General features: G+C 45.6%; 2 protein-coding genes across 2 annotated transcripts in view; one reads left to right on the top strand and one right to left on the bottom strand.

Moving 5' to 3' along the window:
* The window catches only part of UPF1 (UPF1 RNA helicase and ATPase), a 49,501-nt gene extending 39,845 nt beyond the window's left edge, over nucleotides 1-9,656 (top strand). The window contains exons 20-24 of the mRNA XM_029283093.1: nucleotides 997-1,078; nucleotides 1,615-1,776; nucleotides 3,836-4,053; nucleotides 5,732-5,851; nucleotides 7,809-9,656. Coding sequence (XP_029138926.1) covers nucleotides 997-1,078; nucleotides 1,615-1,776; nucleotides 3,836-4,053; nucleotides 5,732-5,848 — 579 coding nt within the window. The 3' untranslated portion in view covers nucleotides 5,849-5,851; nucleotides 7,809-9,656. The remainder of the gene's footprint in view (nucleotides 1-996; nucleotides 1,079-1,614; nucleotides 1,777-3,835; nucleotides 4,054-5,731; nucleotides 5,852-7,808) is intronic.
* Nucleotides 9,657-12,036: 2,380 nt separating this feature from the next.
* Nucleotides 12,037-15,363, bottom strand: GDF1 (growth differentiation factor 1). The gene is made up of 2 exons (XM_015810689.1): nucleotides 15,090-15,363; nucleotides 12,037-12,845 (listed from the first exon to the last, which is right to left on the bottom strand). Exons 1-2 carry the CDS (start codon nucleotides 15,361-15,363, stop codon nucleotides 12,037-12,039), a joined length of 1,083 nt encoding a protein of 360 aa, XP_015666175.1.
* Nucleotides 15,364-17,310: the final 1,947 nt, after the last annotated feature.

A 17,310-nucleotide genomic window follows, 5' to 3' on the forward strand; every position in this document is an offset into this window, starting at 1 on the left:
CTTCGCCGAGGCTCCGCCGAGCACCGGCCCTTCGCCCCTCAGTATCCTCGCCAGACTAGACTGCTGGCGAGTTCAGCTCTCCAAATTGAATCACAGGAGAGCCCTCGGCCTCCGGGAGGCCCCCCATTTTCTGTTTCGGGCTCCACTCTGTCACGGAGCCGCCCCAGGTAGGTCCGCCATGTTGCGCACCGGAAATTGACCGAGTGCCCAAACCGAGTGCCCAAACCGCAACCCAAAACCCACTTATTTATTGCAAAGTGCCAGGGCCGCATCAGCATTGTGGTGCCCTCAGGATGAGGGGCAGGGAGGCGTCTCTGAGTGCCACCTCTGGCACGCAAAAACCAGGGGCGCAAAAACGGGCCGCCGTGCTGCAAGGCGCAAAAACGGCCACCACCGCACCGCAGGGTGCAGATACAAGGCGCTGCACCACGCAAGAATGGGGCAGGGCTAGTGAGTATCACGCAGGCACTAGCCCTGCCCCATTTGCAGCACGTGCATGCTTGCGGCCCCGTGTGCGCACGCGCGCATGTAAAATGCTTCCCCCTCCCTTTTCTTCCAGTCCACCAATCGACAACGGTTGGTGATCTCTCCTCTACCACCTCTACTCGAGCTTGCCGCTTCGCCTCCTTTGTGATGGGCGGGGCTCCTGCTCCGGGTGGCGGTGGCGGCCTGATGGACCTGCTGCTGGCGGTGGTGGCACGCGTGCCAACAGAGAGGGCTCTGAGTGCCGCCTCCGGCACGCGTGCCATAGGTTCGCCACCACTGCTCTACCCCTTTGCAGAGCTGGGAGGAAAGCTGTATAGCAGTACGTTGTAAATGTGTTCAACAGTCCTGTAACGAACGTTTTTTGGTTTATTTATTAGGCTTATATGCCACCCATCTCGCCTAGAGGCAAGAAGTTATAGTCGTCTCTCAGTAGCCATTCCAGATGTTTGCAACAGAACAAAAATAGTCTTTGTTTCTTCTTCATACATTTTTATTTGCATTCTGTTTCAGGGAGCCCGGTTTATGACAACTGCTATGTATGATGCCCGTGAAGCTATTATCCCTGGATCCGTTTATGATCGCAGCAGCCAAGGTAAAAGGTTTTTAGGACTTTCTGTAATCCAGATAAGTGATCCATTGGCTCCTTGAGCACAAAATAGCTAAATTCCTAAACGAGTCATAGCCTGCCTTACATCGTGTGGTTGTTAATTGTTCTGATTCGTTAATTTGTCTAGCGAGGTTGCTTGCGAAGAGCAACTCGCCTTTTGCCCAGTGGATTCGGTGGGATACATGCCATGGATTTTCCATGTGCCATTCCAAATCAAAACTTTGGAGGCAAACAATCCTTTATCCCATTTTGTCTTAGGGACAGGGGTAGGCCACCTTGGCTCTTTTATGACTCGTGGACTTCAATTCCCAGAATTCCTGAGCCAGCCACGCTGAGGGGAAAGGGAGAGGCTTCCAAGCTGAGCCATGCTGGCTCAGGAATTCTGGGAGTTGAAGTCCACGAGTCATAAAAGAGCCAAGGTTGCCTACCCCTGTCCTAGGAGAAAATGATCTGGGTAAAGGGAATATATCGCAGTAGCTATCTTATTTTAAAACTGCTCAACTTTCTCCCCACGTTTTTAGGTCGGCCATCCAACATGTATTTCCAAACCCACGATCAGATTGGGATGATCAGTGCTGGGCCCAGCCATGTCACCACCATGAACATTCCTATCCCATTCAACTTGGTGATGCCTCCCATGCCTCCACCGGGGTACTTTGGACAGGCCAATGGACCAGCTGCAGGTGGGATGTTTGCAGGTGCAAATTATTTTGCTTTGTGACCACTAAGAAAATGTGGGGAGGGTGGGGGTGTGGGGAGGGGAAGAAAGGATTGCAATTTGCATCCTCTGGCAGATGTCATTAAAAAGTAGCATGTCTCTAGACTGGAGTGTATTCATCTTCTCCAGTATGCTTGTATATATTGATCAATTGACTGGATTTTTTTAAAAAAAAATCCACTTCAATCTGTGAATACTTGGCAGCATGCAAATACAAAGATAAAAATACAAAACAGAAATATAAGAAGAAAAGACAAACACCGTAAAAGGAGGTGTCCAGCCTTGTCAAGTTTAATGGCTGGCTGGGGAACTCTGGGAACTGAAGTTCACAAATGTTAAAGTTGCCAACATTGGATACCCCTTCCATTAATCATTGAAGGGCATCACAACTCCAATTCCCTCCAGAAGTAGTAGAACAATATGAACAGAACAATATATGAAATAAAATATATCGTCAGTGAAAGAGATTTACTCCAAAATTTCATCATGTTTCATCAGCAGGTCAATGCAGCAGACTCTTAAATTTCTGGGCATCTGACTTGTTCTGATCTTGCTTTACTTCACAACCAGAAAGCAACTCCTTTTATGTATTTGTCAAACAACGGATAAGATTATCGTTGACAATTAGCCTTGAAATGGCCGCATTTGGGAGGGAAGTTAACAGTAACATATTCTGCTTAAGTTCTTTGTGTACAACTTTTTTAGGGGGAAAGGTAGATTTCTAGTTGGGAGTTTCTAGCACAGGGGTGGGCAATTAATTTTCCCAAACTGAGACTGTTGTGGAGGGCTGAGCCAATAGGCTTATGAAGGTGCACAGACAGCACAGGTACACATATGTAAATTAAAAAAAATAGTTGCCTTCAAAATAAAAGCCATCCATGCGGGATGAACAGGGACAGTCAAAAGGGCCAAGTCTGTTGTAGCATGACTAAGATTTCCTTCGTGTTATATGTTTAATAGTTTCATGCACATAGAATGTGATCTATCCCAGGTGTAGATACCACCTGCCTATTTGGAGGTCCAGTCTTGCCAAACAAAGTTTTGTGTCTGTCTGTGTACAGATAGTCCTGGACTTACAACAGTTCATTTAGTGACCCTTCAGAGTTACAACGGCAGTGAAAAAAGCGACTTACGGCTGCTTTTCACACTTAGCAACTGTTGCAGGAGCATCCCCCACGGTCAGCTGATCAAAATTCAGACGCTTGGCAACCTGACGCATGTTTATGACGGTTGCTGTGTCCCTGGATCCTGTGATCACTTATAATAATAATTATAATAATAATAACAACAACAACAACAACAATAATAATAATAATAATAATAATAAACAAGTTGGAAGGGACCTTGGAGGTCATCTAGTCCAACCCCCTGCTCAGGCAGGAAACCCTATACCATTTCAGACAAATGGCTGTCCAGTCTCTTCTTAAAAACTTCCAGTGTTGGAGCATTCACCACTTCTGGAGGCAGGTTGTTCCACTGGTTAATTGTTCTCACTGTCAGGAAGTTTCTCCTTAGTTCTAGGTTGCTTCTCTCCTTAGTTAGTTTCCACCCGTTCCATCCTTGCCAAACAAAGTTTTGTGTCTGTCTGTATACAGATAGTCCTCGACTTACAACAGTTCATTTAGTGACCCTTCAGAGTTACAACGGCAGTGAAAAAAGCAACTTATGACTGCTTTTCACACTGAACAACTGTTGTGGCAGCATCCCCCAGGGTCACCTGATCAAAATTCAGACGCTTTGCGACCTGACTCATATTTATGACGGTTGCTGTGTCCCTGGATCCTGTGATCGCTTTTTGCAACCATCTTGACAAGCAAAGTCGGTGGGGGAGCCGGCTTCACTTAACAGCTGTGTCACTAACGTCACAGCTACATTGATTCCCTTAACGACGAGGGCAAGAAAGATCACAAAACGGGGCAGAAATCTCGCTTAGCAAACACCTCACCCAGCAACAGAAACGTTGGGCTCAACCTGTGGTCGCAAGTCGAGGACTCCCTGTACTGAGACTTTGGTTGCCCTTGCAGGACGCGGAAACCTGAAAGGCAAAGCTGGCCGTGGTGGGCGACAGAAGAACCGGTTTGGCATCCCGGGGGCCGGCCAGTCGAACCTGCCCAACAGCCAGGCCAGCCAGGACGTGGTCTCCCAGCCTTTCTCCCAGGGCCCCCTGACCCAGGGCTACATCTCCATGAGCCAGCCCTCCCAGATGAGCCAGCCTGGCCTCTCCCAGCCAGAACTGTCACAGGTAACAACACAGGGTGCTTCCCCCTTGCTGCTCGGGGGAAGGGGTTCTGAGCCAGTTCCACCCAGACGTAAGCATTGTGTGGGGAGGGGGCAGCCCAGCCTTCTTGGTTTAAGACTGAAGACAGCTTTCCTCTAAAGCAGTGGTGGTGAACCTATGGCACGCGTGCCAGAGGCGGCGCTCGGAGCCCAGTCTGTTGGCACGCGCGGCATCGCCCCAGCTCTGCCTCCCCTGCAGCCCTCCTGGAGGACAGTCACCCCCGGGCGCAGCCCGCACGTAGCAGTGCAGCCAAGGACATGGCCGGGCAGCAGGGACAAGAATCTGCCCTCGTGCCCCATAGCATGCAGATGATGCTGCGGGGTGAAGGTGGAGGGCATGGCTGCCATGGCACTGCAGGGCTGCCTGGGCGATCTGCGGTGGGCCAGGGAGGCGGTGCGTGGCTGGGTGGGCGGGGAAGGGGGCGGAGCAGGTAGGGCGGGGGACGGGGCGGTGTTTGGGCACTCGGTCTCTAAAAGATTCGCCATCACTGCTCTAAAGGCAAAAACATCTTTGCTTCCTGTGGTATGCAAGAAGACCCGTGCTCGCGAACTTTTTAGAGACCGAGTGCACAAACTGCAACCCAAAACCCACTTATGTACCGTTGGTGCAAGGTGGGGCATGACCCATTGGGTGGGCGTGGCCCATTGGGTGGGCGTGGCTTCGGTGGTAATGGCAGACTGAGTGGGACTAAAAAGTTCCATCAATCAATTCCAACTTTGCGAGATTCCCCCCCCCCCCCCGAGAAGTTGAAATTGACTGATTGAACCTTTTTTTTTTTTTTTTTGCACACAGCGGCGGAGGCCTAAAGCGAAAAGGTTTTATAAAACCCACCTGAAGGCCTAGGACTGGGGCGATGGCGCGCGTGCCCACAGGGAGGGCTCTGTGTGCCACCTGTGGCACGCGTGCCATAGGTTCGCCATCACGGGGTTAGACTATTTACCCCCATTAATGCTAGTCGTTGTAACTTGACATCTGAAGAGTACAGGATTGGGAAGAGTGCCTCGCATTGCCTTGGGTGAAGTCATTAGGAACCTCCTCTGATAGGCGTGAGCTTAAATGGACTCCAGAAGATGGTAGAGGACAGGAAGGCCTGGAGGGACGTTGTCCATGGGGTCGCGATGGGTCGGACACGACTTCACAACTAACAACAACAACAACAAAATTTACTGTCCTGCACAAGTGAGCTAAAGACTATAAGCCAGGGGTCCTCAACCGTGGCAACTTTAAGACTTGTGGACTTCAACTCCCAGAATTCCTCAGCCAGCAAAGCTGGCTGAGGAATTCTGGGAGTTGACGTCCACAAGTCTTAAAGTTGCCACGGTTGAGGACCCCTGCTATAAGCCATTGTGAGAGTGTCAGAATTGTGAAATACCCTTCTAGTCATCTGCTAAGCTGGTTCTTAAGACAGTTTTGAATCATCTATTAGCAGTTTTAATCTTGAATTATTCTGCCGCTCTTCAGTCGCTTGTTCCCTCGTTCTTTCTGTAAAATGGTCACTTGTACCAGACTTGGGAAAAGAAAACTAAGTGTGTCTTAGTTTTATCAGTATCTCTCACCTCGTGGCTCAATAGATCTTTCTGCGTGAAAAAAAAAATGCTGATTTGGAATTTTGTTTTTTGTTTCTCTCTCTCTCTCTCTTCAGGATAGTTACCTTGGTGATGAGTTTAAATCTCAGATTGACGTGGCCCTGTCGCAGGATTCCACTTACCAGGGGGAACGTGCATATCAACATGGAGTGACGGGGCTGTCACAGTATTAGAGTGTAAGGTGGTTTAAGGGGCGAAAATAGCTTGATAGTTTCATCTCTTGCCTTCTCAGCTCCTCTGAATAGTCAAGCCTCCCATATGTGAGACGAGTCGGCAGATTGGTATTTTCTTGGGTTGTTTTGCTCCTTTTTGCTTATTTAAGATTGCTAACTTAGCTTGTAATATTCAACTAGAGAAGATAGAAAGAGACCGAGGGCTATGAGAGAATAATGGAGGTGGGAGGGACCTTGGAGGTCATCTAGTCCAACCCCTGCTCAGGCAGGAAACCCTATATCATTTCAGACAAATGGTTGTCCAATCTCTTCTTAAAAACTTCCAGGGATGGAGCACCCACAATGTCTTGAGGGAAGCTGTTCCACCGATCGATTGTTCTGTCAGGAAATTTCTCCTCAGTTGTAGATTGGTCCTCTCCTTGATTAGTTTCCAATTTGCTTTGAGTTTTAGTCCCAAACTCAGGAAAAAAATTCCAAGATCACACAAAATTACACTCCCCTTTTTTTCTTCAGATGAAATGCAACCCTGAGATTAGGTTCTGCTGAGAAAAACATCTTGCTTTTATAATATTTTTGAGATTTGAAAAAACAAAACAAAATGTCTTTCTCTATCTCCTAAGTCTCCATTTGGGAATCCCCTGTGAAATTGAATGGGTAAATGTATAATAATTAATAATAATAATAATAATAATAATAATAATAATAATAATAATAATAATAATAATAAAGTTGGAAAGGACCTTGGAGGTCATCTAGTCCAACCCCCTGCTCAGGCAGGAACCCTATACCATTTTCGGACAAATGGCTGTCCAGTCTCTTCTTAAAAGAGGCATAATAATAATAATAATAATAATAATAATAATAATAATAATAATAAAGTTGGAAAGGACCTTGGAGGTCATCTAGTCCAACCCCCTGCTCAGGCAGGAACCCTACACCATTTCAGACAAATGGCTGTCCAGTCTCTTCTTTAAAACTTCCATGTTGGAGCATTCACCGCTTCTGGAGGCAGGTTGTTCCATTGATCAGTTTCCACCCGTTGCTTCTTGTCCTGCCTTCGGGCGCCTTGGAAAATAGCTTGACTCCCTCTTCTTTGTGGCAGCCCCTGAGATATTGGAAGACTGCTATCATGTCCCCCCTCATCCTTCTCTTCGTTAAACTAGACATACCCATATGTCATATCATATGTCATATCATCTCATATATCATATGAGGCATCATTCTGTAGTGAAGCTTCCGATCACAACATATATTCCATTGGAGTTGGATAGCCAATAAATTGACATAAATAAATAAATAAATAAATAAATAAATAAATAAATAAATAAATAAATAAATAAATAAATAAATAAATAAATAAATAAATAAATAAATAGACAGTCTTTGAAACATTGAAAACCTTAATAGATGGGCAATTACCAATGTCTGTTGATCAGGCTATCTCAGTGGAATTGTCATGGAGAGGCAGTTTCTTTTTCCATATTAAGTGCAGGCAAGACCCACGTATCAATTGTTTCTATCATTTTGGATGTTTTATTATGTAAAGTGCTCAGAGTTTTTTTTATTATTATGTAAAGCGCCCATTTCTTTACAACTGTGAAAACATAGAAACATTCTACTAACAGCATAGTTTATGATTCACTTCAGCATAGTTTGATTCACATATTTGGGCCTCTTGAAGAAAAAATCGAGTAATATGAATGCCAGCATATGAGAAAGTGTTACTTTGGAAGTGGTGGCACTGTCTTCTTGGTTTAAGATTTAACTGTAGTTTTACTAATTCATTTATAGCATTTATATGCTGTCCTAGCCCATTATGGGTCTGGGCGGCGTTATGCCAGCGATAACACATTGTTATGGATCAGTTATGCTCGTTCACGGAACTATCTCCGATGAGAAAACTGTTCAGAAATTTAACCCAAACCTTAGGATGTTCATGACGTTCTTCTCTCTCCTTTAGGTTGAAGGAGAAGAGCTAAGCTTATGTGGAGCTTAGTTCAACAGCAATTTATTCAGGGTAATAAAAATAAAATAAAATGGATACCTGTTTTCCACTGCTAAAACCGAAGCGACTCTGTGAGAGCGACAGGAGAGAGAGGGATAAAAAAGAGAGAAACCAACGGAGAGGAGAAAGAAGAGAGCAAGAGAGCGAAAGAGAAAGAAGAGAGCCCACTGCTAGCTCACTGAGGCAAGGAGACTGACCGGAGATGGGAAGAGAAGCACCGGAAGACCAACTGGCACCTCACTGGGAGGGAGAACTAACTCGCCCTGGAAGAACTGAGTGGCCAGCGACGTTCCCTGTCCCCTCCCCTGCCACCAACACACCCACTGAGAAAAGAGAGGAAGGGTCTGAGAAGAATCATTTCATTCCGTTTGCACTGCAAGCAGGGTTTCACCGTTAGAACAGGTGGGGAGAAGAAAACACCCATCTCAGAGTTGTTCACGTACCAATCTCTCCGTTTTGTTTTGTTTTTGTTTTGTTTTGTTTTCAAGAGAAGGAAAGAAGGAAGACCTGTTGGCCTTTTTAGGAACAAGCACACCATCCAAGAGAGAAACGTCCTGAAGCTTGTGGGGCAGCCAGCTGCGACTGGTACCCGACTCTGAGATGTGTGGGGTTTTTGCTGTCCAAAAATCTGGCTTTGAGCCTCGCGCGGCTTCGCCCACAGTCCGAATGGGCTTCTTAACGGCAAGATGGGATGGTTCTTTTTTTTAAAAAAAGAAAAAGGAAAAAGAAATATCTTTCAAAGAAGCACTGGATATTTTTTTAGAAGTTTGTCTCCGAAATTTAGTAGTGGACCTGGAGGAAAATCCTTGTTTTGAGATGCTTTTAAACAAAAAAAACAAAACCCCATAAAAGATACATATATATATCTATATCTGTGTGTTTAACGCAAGTTAGAATACCAATCTCTTCTGTGTGATTTCAGTCAATCAAACGCTTCTTCTTGGGGGAGGCGCATCTTGCAAGGAAAGCCGAGGACGCATCCTGCCAGTGCAGTTGGAGAAATCTGGAATGGTGGTGTCAGTTTTCATTGGTTCCTGCCTGGGCTCTTCTTTGGGTTGTTGGTTTAAGGCATACGCTTTACAAAAAGGGAGACGTGCATCTTGTGCCCTTTGGCCCCTGAGAAAGAAGAACGCTGGGATTGACCTGCTTTTGTTTTTATTAGTTGCTGCCGACATTGGGGAAAAACCGTAGTGGAAACAGGGGATTATATTGGTTTTGAAGTAAAGCTTCTCTGATGATATATTGAGATAGTTTTGTCTGGGGAGGAAGAGCAGGCAGATATTTTAAGGGTGGCCACTCTGGGGCAAAATCCCATCTTTGGCACGGAGGGTATTTTTCTTGACGTTCTACTTAGGGAGCTGTGGAATGAGCATCAGAAGTTTAAACGAAGCTGGAGACCAGGTGAAGGTGCAGGACCCTCAGTCGGGCTCCTTTGATTTATCGTTTCAAATCCCAACTGGAAAAGGACAATTTATTTAAAAAAAAAAAAACCACGGAAAAGTCACCTTGGCTCACCGCAGAAAGCATGTATGCATTTCTGCATTAAAAATATGGAGAACGCTGGCCTGTCCTGTCAGCCTGCGATTGGTTTGACTTTTTTTTCCTTGCCACCAAAGGTGGAAATTCCTTTATCCGAGACAGTTTCACCAACTGCCCAGTTGTGCGATTTTGTTTTTTTAAAAAAAAGAAATTAAATTTTCCAAATCAAAGGGCTCTAAGCATCCGTTTTAACTTTTTTGTATATGTTGAGGAAAATCCCCCTAGCTTTACACGAATGAACTTTAGAGCCCCTACTTCTTATTTTTTAAAATTTGGACATTTGTAATGTTCATTCCCACTTTTGCCCTACTACCCTGCCCTCCCCCCCCCCAAAAAACACCCCTCAACACCGTTAACGCGAGAAAGCCTATGTGGCGTCTTTTGCCCATTTAGCATTCACTGGGCCTTGCTTTTATATTGCAGGTTTTGGAAGAGGGGGACACATGCATTGAAAATCTGCAATTGTTCTTATGAATTGAAAAGGTCTCCAGAGTTTAGACTTCTACCGTGTGTATGGGGAAAGGCCACCGTCCTGCCTGAAATGTGGAATCTTTATTCCGACTGTTGGAGAACTGCTTGTTCATTTCTTTTCTTCTACCATCCCCTTAGCTGTGTGGCTGTGTAGATTTTTTGAGCTAGGCTAAACGGCTAAACCTCTTTGTGCAATGCAATCCATTTAGTAAATGTAGCTCCCTCCTCCCACTGTCTTCCTAACTCCTTCCCCTTCCCCTCCTCACATTTCACTAGGTAGCAATGCTTGCCTCTTCGTGATTATTTTTTTTCCCTTTTGTAGCGGTTATAAAATGCTGAGTTTCAGTGCAAAACCCCCACCAGAACATCAGTGCTAGCGCGGTGCTGATTTTTTTTTCTGTCTCAGTTTTGTTTTAAAACCTGTTTCTCATCAAATTAATAAAAAACGCTTGCATTCTGTGCCTGGGGACTCGAAATTCTGATGTTGTTATAACGTGTATAGCTATAAACCTTTCAGCCAGAACAGTTCAATATTACACACATTCATCTTATATTTTTTTAAATTGTACTGGCTTTTGCTGATTACCCTCTTAAAGATTTAACATTGTACTGTATTCCTGCAACCAGCACTCAGGAGCAAATGAACAAGTTTATCTTGCAATTTTTTTATACAGTATTGTGCTGGAAGCTGGGACAGTAGTTCTTTAATCTGTATCAAATGTGGCCACATCTAATCAATTTTTTTGTTAACTAGGGACAACTACAGCATATGCCAGTGGTGGCAAACCTATGGCACGCGTGCCAGAGGCGGCACTCAGAGCCCTCTCTGTGGGCACGCGCGCCATGCCCCGGAGATGGCAACTGTCCCTCTTCAATCAGCCGCCCGCTAACTCGCCGAGGTCCCGCATCAGCCGCCCGCTAACTCGCCGAGGTCCCACATCCCAGCACCCATGCGCTCGCTGGCCTCTGTGTGCAGGGGCTGATGGTGTCAGGCAGCAGCTGCCCCGGCCCCCGACTCGCCTTGCCCTGCAACAATGGCACCCCTGCCCTGCCTCCCCTTGCCTCGCGAGCCTCCTGCACACCGCCCCACCTGCCAGAGACCCCCTGGATCTCCCCCAACCCTGCCCACCCCCCACAGGCGTCCCCACAAGCAACATCAACCTGGCCACGCCCACCCAATGTGCCATGACCGCCACAGCCACGCCCACTCTGAGCCACACCCACCTGGCACCCGGCAATAAATAAGTGGGTTTGGGGTTGCAGTTTGGGCACTCAGTCTCTAAAAGGTTCGCCATCACTGGCATATGCCATGCCTCGTTTTATATTGCAGTTTTAAAATCCAATCCTGTCTCCAATCTCATCTCTTCAGCAAGATGCTTGTCCATGCTATATTTAGCAGTTTGTAAAAGGTGAAGATTCTGAATCCAAAAACATGTACCTCTGCATTTCTTGATGGCCCTCTACACCTAGCATTGATATTTCAGAGGTACACTTAGGTTAGTGTTTCATGCTTTACAAAATGTATGCAGAAGAAGCCCTTGGTGGCTGCATCAGCATTATTTGCAGAAGTAATATGCCAATTATCAAATACTAAGGATGTGCCCAACACAGAAAGCTTTGACTATCAGCTGTACAACAGCAACTGGTTGGCTAATGCTGTAAACAAATTTATTAGATTATTTGTCTGGTCTAGCAGATTCTTCACACGTTCTTTTGATAAGCATAGTGCTTGGTGCTTAAGTCTTATTTTAGAAATCAAGCAATTTGATGGAATTTGGTTTGAACAAATAGCACAAGATTCACAACCAGTTTTTGTTTATTTAATCACCAAGATCATTGATAAAGGAGTTTTAAAATCAAATCATACAAGGATTTAAAATATATCTTATTTTTGTAAAAACCAATTCTGTTCATTTTGGCCCTAGGAATAATTAACAAATTACTCCGCTCACATTTAAAAGTAGATAAAAGGTATTGTAAGAAATAGCCTCCCCATAAATTGTACGCAACTCCAGCAATTTTTGACAAAAGCATTTTGCATCCCACTTAAGGCCCCACAACTAGCCACTCATAAAGCAAGGAGATCAACTGAACATCTGGTGGCTCAACTAAAGATACAGCAGGAAGAGGTTGGTGAAACAGCAATTGACCAAGGAGAATCTGGTGAATCGACTCACCGACAGCCACACTCATCCACCACCATATCCTCATAATGTCTCAACACAACATTGTCATTGTTGTCATAGTATAGAACGGAGATTGGGGAAAGGCGGACTGGGACACAGCAAGGCTGAGGGGTCCCTTTGGGGTCAAGCGAATGCACGATGGTTTGCAAGATGGCGTGGTTAGTGCTGTTGAGTTCCTCGGTCAGAGGGAAAGGGCATTCGCCGAGGCAGTAGTTGGCCATGTAACCCTGAGGAGCAATGATCCAATTCTCCCAACCGACTTCAGTGAAGCTGATGTACAACCGGCGGGGTTTGCAAATGTTGCTGGCAGAGACCGGCACGTAGTAAGTGCTACGTCTCTTCCTGGGGCTTTTGCACTGCCCAGGAGTGAGGGAAACCACCAACAGGGAAGTGCTGACCATGGAATCAAGACTGGGACATAAGCTTCTCTCGGGCGACATCGGGAGGCTAATTTCAAGGAACAAGCCCAAGTTCATAGATGGAGTCTGCCATTCCTTTGCCACCTCGGTCAGGTTGAAGACAAAGGACTTGTGCAGGTGGACGAAGGATTGCTCCACCAGGAGTTGGCGGCTGTAAGTATGGGCAGGCATGCCGCGCAAGGTCATCTGGGGAGCCCGATACAGGCTTAACTCAAAGGGATGAACCGAGCTGGAACTCTGGTACTGGTTGTGGCTGAACCGAATCTCCAGCTGGGCCAGCGTCAACTGTTCTCCTTCCTCCAGAGCAGAGAAATTAAAATAGAGCCGTTTTTGCAGACATATCCAACTCTGGGGTTCTTCTCGGTGGATCAAATGTCCTAGAATGAGTATAGAAATCAAAAGCACTTTAGGGCCATCAGAATGTTACCAGACAGAAAGCATTTGGGGTAAGGGGAGAAGGGAACAACATCAGAAAAGGGAACAACAATGCCATTCACTAAACATTTAGGGCCAGAATTTCATTTATTTTTAGCGCCTTAACAATTTTTAATCAGTCTTCTATCTATCCCAGCCTACCACAGAGATGCGAAGTCATTCCTGGGGGGGGGGGGGAGGAGGAAGAGATCCATTGTAAATATACAGATAATCCTTGTTTAGTGACTGCCTTGTTTATTTATAAAATTTATAGGCCACCGTAACTTTGAATGGTCCACTAAGTGAGCTGTTGTAAGTCGAGGACTACCTGTACGTTGATTTTACTTTTCCTTAGAGCTCAAGTTTGTACTAGTTCCATTTTTATGACATAATCTGTATGGAATTCAGCCAAAAGCAAACCTCCATGCGTTTGATTGGTTTGGTCTTTCCTTGGATAAAATTGGCAGCTTGGTGGGGGATGCCCATGCCACAATGCTGGAAACTGATGAAATGAGGTGATAAGACCCCCTACTTTGCTTCAGCTTTGAAACTAGTCGGCCAGATGCAAGGAAAAAAAGGGGGGGAAGGAAACCCAGCGACCTTGAAAAAATACCAACTTCAAAAAAAAATTTCTAACTCAGCATTTTTCTTTTAACCCTATTTTATTATATTAAGGTGCCAGCCTAAAACAGATTTCAGGTGTTTAGCAGCAAGGAGAAATGTACTTTCTGAAGCTATACAGCTTTACCCTAACGAAGGATTGTATTCCTTCCTGATATTTTTATTTGTTATTTATTAAATTTATAAGCCACACCGTTTCACCTATACTGGTGACTCTAGGGCAGGGATAGGCAACCTTGGCTCTTTTATGACTCGTGGACTTCAACTCCCAGAATTCCTGAGCCAGCATGGCTCAGCATGGAAACCTCTCCCTTTCCCCTCAGCATGGCTGGCTCAGGAATTCTGGGAGTTGAAGTCCACGAGTCATAAAAGAGCCAAGGTTGCCTACCCCTGCTAGGAGCTTACCACCAAATAAAAACAACACAATAAAACATTAAAATTATAAATATTAATGTTAAAATCGACTTTAAAATGATGGCAAGGAAGGGAGGGAGCAAGACGCAGGCAGATTGTGCGGATTTTTTTACTCTTTGGGATCTCAAAATGATAACGTTGGAGGAATAGAGAAATATTGCCTCTTCCAAGTATGCAATATTTCTCTATGTATTTAAAAAATACCTTATTGGTAGGAATCCTATTTGGAAGACTATTTTGAAATGTAGATTAATTTAATGTAGTTTAATTTTCCACCCCCCTCCCCATTTTCTCCTGCTTGTTAAAATGGTTCAAAATATTAGCAATTCGATTGTATTACAAGGCATCATTTTGTCACGTACAGAAATATATTGTTGTGGGGGATTTTTCTGTCCAATTCTTCCCCACCCCCACCCCTTGTTTTCCTCTGTGTTAATTCTTTACACAATCGCCCATTTTTGTTAAATGGCACGGCCGCTTCATTCAACATCCACACAAGTTGCAATCAAGAACACATTCAAACGGTAACTTTTCCAAATCCAATCATTTTTCCGTACCCAGTAATTTTATTGGAAATAACTGCTCCAACCCAACTCAGGAATAGCTGAGATGCAGCCATGCCATTTATAAGGGCGACTGAACCCTCATATTTTGCTGGGCATGGATTTCCCCATTTCATTTATTGCACGAGGCATTTTTCTGTAACTGAAAGGCTAAGAGGACGAAGCACATTGCTCGTCGAGATAAGGAGGAACTAGCCGTCCAGAGTCCAGAGAGAGAAAGAGAGAGAGAAAAAAACGGGCGGCATGTAAATTTAATAAATAAGGAGCTTCCTTTCTCCAAACGCGCCTGGGCTCCTTCTAAATAAAACCTCAGAAAGGAAAGATCCAGCGGTTCCAACTTGTAGTGATCGTACTCAGGGTTAACCCTGGGTCAGTTTCTGGTTGATCCGTGCACGGATTCGGAGTTCAATGAGATAAAAACACAAACAAACAAGATTCACACGTTCCGAGTTGGGAACGAAGACGCATTGCGCGCGCGGGCGCGCCCTCTCCAAACGCTTCAGCCGCCTGCGCTGCTCCTTGGATTAAAACGGCCGGCTGAGAGTCGAGGACTTAAAGCGCGTTCACACGTTTTACAATCGTCTCCGATCCCGCTTGCCCTGATCGTACCTTGGTCGGGGAATACCCGAATGACGTTTCCGGGGACTTGAAATTCCTCCACCCAACACGGGTTCCGGGACTCCTTGGACGCTTCGCTTCTTCTCTGGAACATCTTCCAAAGCCAAGGCGGCACCGGGGCAGGCGATCTGGGGCTGGGCCGGGCCTTCAGGCCCAGGGATCTCAGGAGCACCGTTTCCTGGGGGTGCAACGCCGCCCCTACCCCCGGGAAGATCCAGAGCAGCACCCCGAGCCCCACGAGGATTCCCAGGCTCAGAGTTCCCATGAGGGAAGCGAGGGTTGAGGGGTCTTTCTCGGCTGGAGAGGAAAAGTCCGGGGTGCGCTGGTTGCCTAGGCAGGGAAGGACCTTCCTGGGGACTGGAAGGAAGCCGACCTGAGAAAGGGGAGGGGGAGATCCAGCCTTTTGAGCTTTGGAGGTGGGACACCCCACCCCCCACCCCCGTGGTCCAAAGGGCTTCTGGGGAGGAGTAGAACTGACCCTGAGGCAATAATGGGCAGACCTCCCTCCTCAGCAAGGATGGCTTTCAGGTAAGGGGGGGGAGGTGGCTTCCTCTGATGCCCTCAGGCCACAAGCCACCAACAGATACTCTTTAGCTACCAATGTCTATGGAGATTCTCAGTCATCCAGGTCATGGTTATCCCAAGGGTGCCTTTTCACAAGGCAACTAGACTTTTTCTTTTTCGCTTCTCATCCAAGAAGCTTCTTCAGCTCTGACCTGATGGTCGGTCTTTAGCTATCGATGTAAAAAAAAAAACCAAAAAACAAGCAAACCTTAATCTCTGAAGATGGGATTCCGAATAAGACTTGGAAGGGACCTTAGAGGTCTTCTAGTCCAACCCCCTGCTCACACAGGAAGCCCTATACTATTTCAGACAAATGGTTGCCCATGCTCTTCCTTAAAAACCTCCAGTGTTGGAGCACCCACAAGTTCTAGTGGAAAGCCATTCCATTAATTGTTCTCACGGTCGGGAAATTTCTCCTTAGTTTAAGGTTGATTCTCTCCTTGATTAGGTTGCACCCATGGCTGCTTCTTCTCCCTTCAGAACAAGAAGCAATGGACAGAAACTAATCAGGGAAAGAAACAACCTCGATTAATCCAGCATTAACCCATCAATCATAGTAACCTATTTAAAAATGCTTTCCACAGAGCTTGGCGCTTGGCTATGTGCTGACACCACATGGGCCCTTTCCTTGGCAAAAACAGTGTTGGCTGGGACTCTGGTGGTGTTCCATCTAGTTACAAAAGCAGATTAGGAAAGCATGTAACCAGGATGCAAGGCTTGGAGTTAACCTTGGTGTATTACGTCTATGGGGATTCTCAATCATTCAGCTCATGGTTGTCCCAAAGGTGCTTTTTCCAAATGGAAACTGGACTTCCTTGGTTTTTTCTTTGAAACTGTTTCACTTCTCATCCAAGAAGCTTCTTCAGTTCAGAAGAGATGCAAAATGTTTTCAAAGAAAAAAAAAACCCATCTCCATAAGACATAATACACCAAGGTTAAAACTAAGCTTTTCATCCTGGTCACATGCTTTCCTAACGAAGAGACCCCAATATATCTTTGGGATTTAAGTGTATTAATTTTCTTTATGGCTTGGCCAGTTTGTGACCAGTGTATGCTGTGAAGAGTTTGGTCTAATGGTTAAGGCACCAGGCTAGAAACTGGGAAGCTGTTTAGCCCCACCTTAGGCATGAAAGCCAGCTGGGTAATTTTAAACTAGTCACTTTCTCAGCCCAAACCACCTTACAAGGTTATGGGGAAAATAGGAGCAAGGAGTACCAGGTATGTAAGATGGGAGAAAAATAAACCTGGGTCCAGTGTCTTGATGTGAAAAGAAAGCCCTTAAAATGCTGATGGAACCTTTGAAGAACTTTGAAGCTGTTTTTTTGGAAATGCAGAGTGTGCTTCGAGGCTGTTGCTTTACTTTGCAACTTGCTGGCTCTTCCTGCTTTATCTTTCATTCAGATAATCTTAAAAGAGATTAGATAGGAGGTCACATTGAGGATCCTGGAGGGATAGGATCTTGTGGAAACTTTACAGCCTAATAATGCTATGATTGGATAAGCGTTTGCAAATCACAGTCCATTTAGATATACAGAACATCATCCTGAAGGAGGAATAATTTACATATGTACAGTTGTGGCTGAAGGGAAGGAGACCAGAGTTAAGAAAAGAGTGAAGAAAGGACAGTGCTTGATAAGAAAGCTGTAGG

This window comes from Protobothrops mucrosquamatus, unplaced genomic scaffold (genome assembly GCF_001527695.2).
Source record: "Protobothrops mucrosquamatus isolate PMUCROS unplaced genomic scaffold, P.Mucros_1.0 scaffold14, whole genome shotgun sequence".
NCBI classification, from domain to species: domain Eukaryota; kingdom Metazoa; phylum Chordata; class Lepidosauria; order Squamata; family Viperidae; genus Protobothrops; species Protobothrops mucrosquamatus.